We start from the raw sequence: 2,146 nt of genomic DNA on the forward strand, positions 1-2,146 counted from the left end.
GCATGAACATTTTAATTAGTTTTATTAATAAATAGGCCCTTTAAACTTTTAATATTTTATTTTTGGTTGGAATTTCCGGTGGATTTTTTAGATTTTAGAATTAGATTTATATCACTGAATATGAAAATGTGTACTTTATATACATTCACACATATGTTTAAATGTGTGACACTGAATATATAATGCATTAAGGCATAACAAAATTCTGAATTATTAGTTCCATGCTCCTTCAAAACAACTTGCATAGGTATCAAAGCTTTTTATAAGGTCCTATGTTTGTGCTTTGTAACTATACTATAGTATCTATCCACCTAACTATACAAACTTATAATGGTTTATGGCATTATAATGGTTATTCATTAAGGCAAACTGTGTAATACTGATGAACACATTTGAGTACACAAAATGAATGTGTTCCTTACCTGAAATTTTTTTTTCAACAACAACTTATAGCAGATAAATCTATGAAAAGCTTTTCTATGTTCTAGAAATTCATATGCTATATTATGTAGGTCATATTTTATGGAATATGAATTTACTACTTTACTTATTTGCTGTGTTATCAGTGCGTGACATTAGTGATTCTATAAAATTGTATAAAACAATGAGCAAAACGTATGTTTAAGAGCAGACAAATTCAAACACATTTATAGAGTGTCACAGTACTGAAGGATTTGTACTTATAGTACTTATAAATTAAATGAACATAGTTATTTTAAAGGCATTTAAGAAGTCTTACAGTAGTAATGTTGTTTACACTAAATAACTTAGATGTTTGGTTCTTTTTTCTCTGATGAGATGAGATTTCGTCTACATTTGATATGATATAGAAGGGCAGCACAAAACGACTCATCTCTTAAGCCATAGACTAGTGGAGTAACTGCCCTGGCGATGACATTGAATGTGATAAAGTTGAAAAGGCGAACTGCCAGATATAACTCCATATCTTCTTCTATGATTCCTGCCTCAATATAAGGACAAACAAACTCCGAAGTACACAGGATAAGTTGAAGCATATGCAAGGAGATGGTACGCAGACCTTTCCCTGCTGACTTCTTGTCAACCGAGGCCCTCCGGGCAGCACGCACAATCATCAGATAGCAAAAAAACTCAATGAGTAAAATGATTGCAAAATCACTAATATATAGACTGCTTCTCATTGCACGGTGCCAGTGCTCTGGAGTCATGATCTCATACTGGCAGATGGTCGGCTCTGAAAAATATTCTTCCGGTACAGTTGCAACAAGGATAAAAATATCCACAAATGGCTTTATGTAGCTTACGATCCAAATGATAAGGATAGCATTGAGGGTTCTGCTGGGGGTGGAGATAGCACTATGTCTCAGTGGCATGCAGATGGCCACATATCGCTCCACACACATTGCAATGATAGTTAGCGGTGTGCATGAATTAACTACTTCTGTGAGAATACACAATGGAATACAAAGTGCCACAGGCATCAATACAACGCTGTATGCGAGAATTACCTGCAGATCTGTCAGTAAAAGAAAAAGTACGTCAGTCAGTAAGGTGTGAGCGAACAATATGTAACGGGTCTCAGTCCTGAAAGCCTGTTTTCTGTAGAAAGTGAAAAGCATGAGGACATTGATATAGACAAAAGGCCACACAAACATCTGAGTTAAGGCTAATCCTAAATTCCTCCTCAATGAGACAGAACTGTCCAGTTGCAGCAGGTCAATGCTGCTGTCATTCCCACTGCTGTTGCAGTCTGCTGTGCACATATCTAGAATTATAAACGTAGTGCGGTTAAAACAGCATTGTGATATTTACAATAATTCATAAATACAGAAAGAAAGAACAGCTGCAAGATTTAAAATGCCACTTATTTGAATCATAAAGTATAGGATTAAAGTCATAATAAAAAAATAAGAAATATTAACTAGCATCAAAGATGTGTAACTTTCTTCATGACAGCAGTCATAAAGAATGTGACAATATAAGAACTTGTATAAGATCTTAATTAATGCATTACCTGCAGCAGTTAACCCACAACTAGACAAGACTCTGGGCAAATGTCTATATATACTGTCTAAATGACTCATTTTAATATCAAATTGTTGGCATCATGGACACGTGACATGTTTACTCTGCATATGTTAGGGCTGGATGGTGGGGAGAGTTGTGG

The 2,146-nt window shown here is 35.1% G+C and overlaps 1 protein-coding gene across 1 annotated transcript; it reads right to left on the minus strand.

Moving 5' to 3' along the window:
- Positions 1-767: 767 nt before the first annotated feature.
- On the minus strand, positions 768-1,742 carry LOC140565111 (odorant receptor 131-2-like). Its single transcript, XM_072690922.1, has one exon. It carries the CDS (start codon positions 1,740-1,742, stop codon positions 768-770), a length of 975 nt encoding a protein of 324 aa, XP_072547023.1.
- Between the last annotated feature and the right edge of the window lie 404 nt (positions 1,743-2,146).

The sequence above is a fragment of the Salminus brasiliensis genome, chromosome 11, assembly GCF_030463535.1.
Source record: "Salminus brasiliensis chromosome 11, fSalBra1.hap2, whole genome shotgun sequence".
Lineage (NCBI taxonomy): Eukaryota > Metazoa > Chordata > Actinopteri > Characiformes > Bryconidae > Salminus > Salminus brasiliensis.